Consider the following 2,062-nt stretch of genomic DNA (forward strand, 5'->3'; position numbering starts at 1 on the left):
GCTTTTACTTGATTTTTACGCTCTTTACAGATGTTATTCATACTCTTGATCGCCACCAAACGTGGTTGAAATTGATAAGACAAAACCTCGAGCAGGGTTTTTTAGACGACCTACACTTTTCACACAGCGTTAGAGAGGAAACAGAGAGCCGGACGTTCATGTGAGAATCCCAAGAAGTAGGTCAAGGCTTCTCCACATCAAGGTTTTTGCACATTACACAATAGCACTACGGGCGTGATCATCAGCTTTGATTTTTCTTTCTGCCGCCGTGCCGAGGTGCCGACATTCTCCTCAAAGTCTCGTAGCAACGATCTTAAATTTGAAAGTCCACGTCTCATTTTGGTTGACGTTCAGTTCCCTCCGGCCCCGGTTTAGAACATCACTTGGGCTCTGAAGTGCTTCTGCTTGGTGGAGTTGTTGCTCATGCCGAGCTTCAGCATCCATTTTGACTTCATCAGCTGCACGTACTGCATGTCTTTCTGTTTCTGGTAGAGGGAGCCTGGGAGAGAGACAGAGACAGAGAGAGAGAGAGAGAGAGACAGAGAGACAGAGAGAGAGAGACAGAGAGAGAGAGACAGAGAGACAGACAGAGAGAGAGACAGAGAGAGAGAGACAGAGAGAGAGAGACACAGAGAGACAGAGAGACAGAGAGAGAGAGAGAAGAGAGGGGAAGCATGTGTTATGTCATAATGTTGTTTAGGAGCAGTTTTAAAAAGGGGGCTGGGGGGGGGGGGGAGGAGTCCTTTCTACACCACTCACTGGACACAGCGGCACAGTGTTTTGGAGACAGGGCTTTCTCCTTCGTTGCCCCAAAACTAAAGGGGTGGGGGGGTCAAACTATTCTGAATGAAGTGTTGCGGTGCTGCAGAGATGTCCCGGCCTACCCATCATGCTCTTTGCATAAAGCACACTATAATCATTTTAACTTTTTAGATTTTTTAATGAAAATGATCATTTCCTTATAGCAATAATCGGTCAAACTAGATATTTAGATAATTAGATGTTTTCTTCATATAGTGCAGCCTTAGTTTTAGTCTCTCTGAGTTTCTTGTCTCTGCTTGCATTTTGTTTTTCTTTCCCTTTCCCCTCTGTACTGTAAAGCATGTGTGTCGTTATTAAAGCTCTGTATAAGTAATCAGTAGTGTAATGACTGTAACGTTACATTGAGCCTGAACAGAGCTCTACTTCCTGCTGCCAATCACCGTAGAAACACCTGACATAAATAAAATATGTGGGCTATTTTTCCCTACAGCAAAGTTCATCTAAGGAACTAATCCAATGTGAGGCACGGAGGGTACACACTCACCCTCACGGTGATAATGCCTTCCTCTACCAACTCGACCACACAGGATATAAATACAAAGGCTGAAAGAGGAAGCTGGTGGAAGCGATAAATAAACGGAAACAGCTAAATCAATAAAACTAAAGTGCTAAAAACATGCCATCTCTACAGAACTGATCACTCTGATCTCTCATAGAGAGAGAGAGAGAGAGAGAGAGAGAGAGAGAGAGAGAGAGAGAGAGAGAGAGAGAGAGAGAGAGAGAGAGAGAGAGAGAGAGAAAGAGACTTCCCATGAAGTGATAAGAGATTCCCCAAAACTCCTATAAGTAAACACAATAAATCAAAACTGGGATAAGGCGACCCTGCAGGGTCAGAATCACATGAACTGAGGACAATTCACTGAAAGTAATTTGCAATTTATGTTTATGTATATAAGGACAAGTATGTACAGTGGCTTGAGAAAGTTTACACACCCAGGCTAAAGTGGATTAAAAATAATAATAAGAAAACATCTTTTGGAAATTGATCTTAATGCCTTAATTAAAAAAAGAAATTGGAAATTTAACCTTTTAAGGACACCAACTTTCTTTGTGAATGAATGATGTATTGTAAATAAAAAAATGGTCTTAAAATACAGGGGGCATAAGTATACACCCCCTATGTTAAAATACAGGGGCATAAGTATTCACCCCCTATGTTAATATACAGGGGCATAAGTATACACCCCCTATGTTAAAATACAGGGGCATAAGTATACACCCCCTATGTTAAAATACAGGG

The 2,062-nt window shown here is 41.9% G+C and overlaps 1 protein-coding gene across 1 annotated transcript in view; it reads right to left on the reverse strand.

Moving 5' to 3' along the window:
- Window positions 1-217: 217 nt before the first annotated feature.
- znf622 (zinc finger protein 622) overlaps window positions 218-2,062 on the reverse strand; it is an 8,326-nt gene continuing 6,481 nt past the window's right edge. The window contains exon 7 of the mRNA XM_034888557.1: window positions 218-499. Within this exon, the coding sequence (XP_034744448.1) occupies window positions 372-499 (128 nt within the window). The 3' untranslated portion in view covers window positions 218-371. The remainder of the gene's footprint in view (window positions 500-2,062) is intronic.

This window comes from Etheostoma cragini, chromosome 12, assembly GCF_013103735.1.
Source record: "Etheostoma cragini isolate CJK2018 chromosome 12, CSU_Ecrag_1.0, whole genome shotgun sequence".
NCBI lineage: Eukaryota > Metazoa > Chordata > Actinopteri > Perciformes > Percidae > Etheostoma > Etheostoma cragini.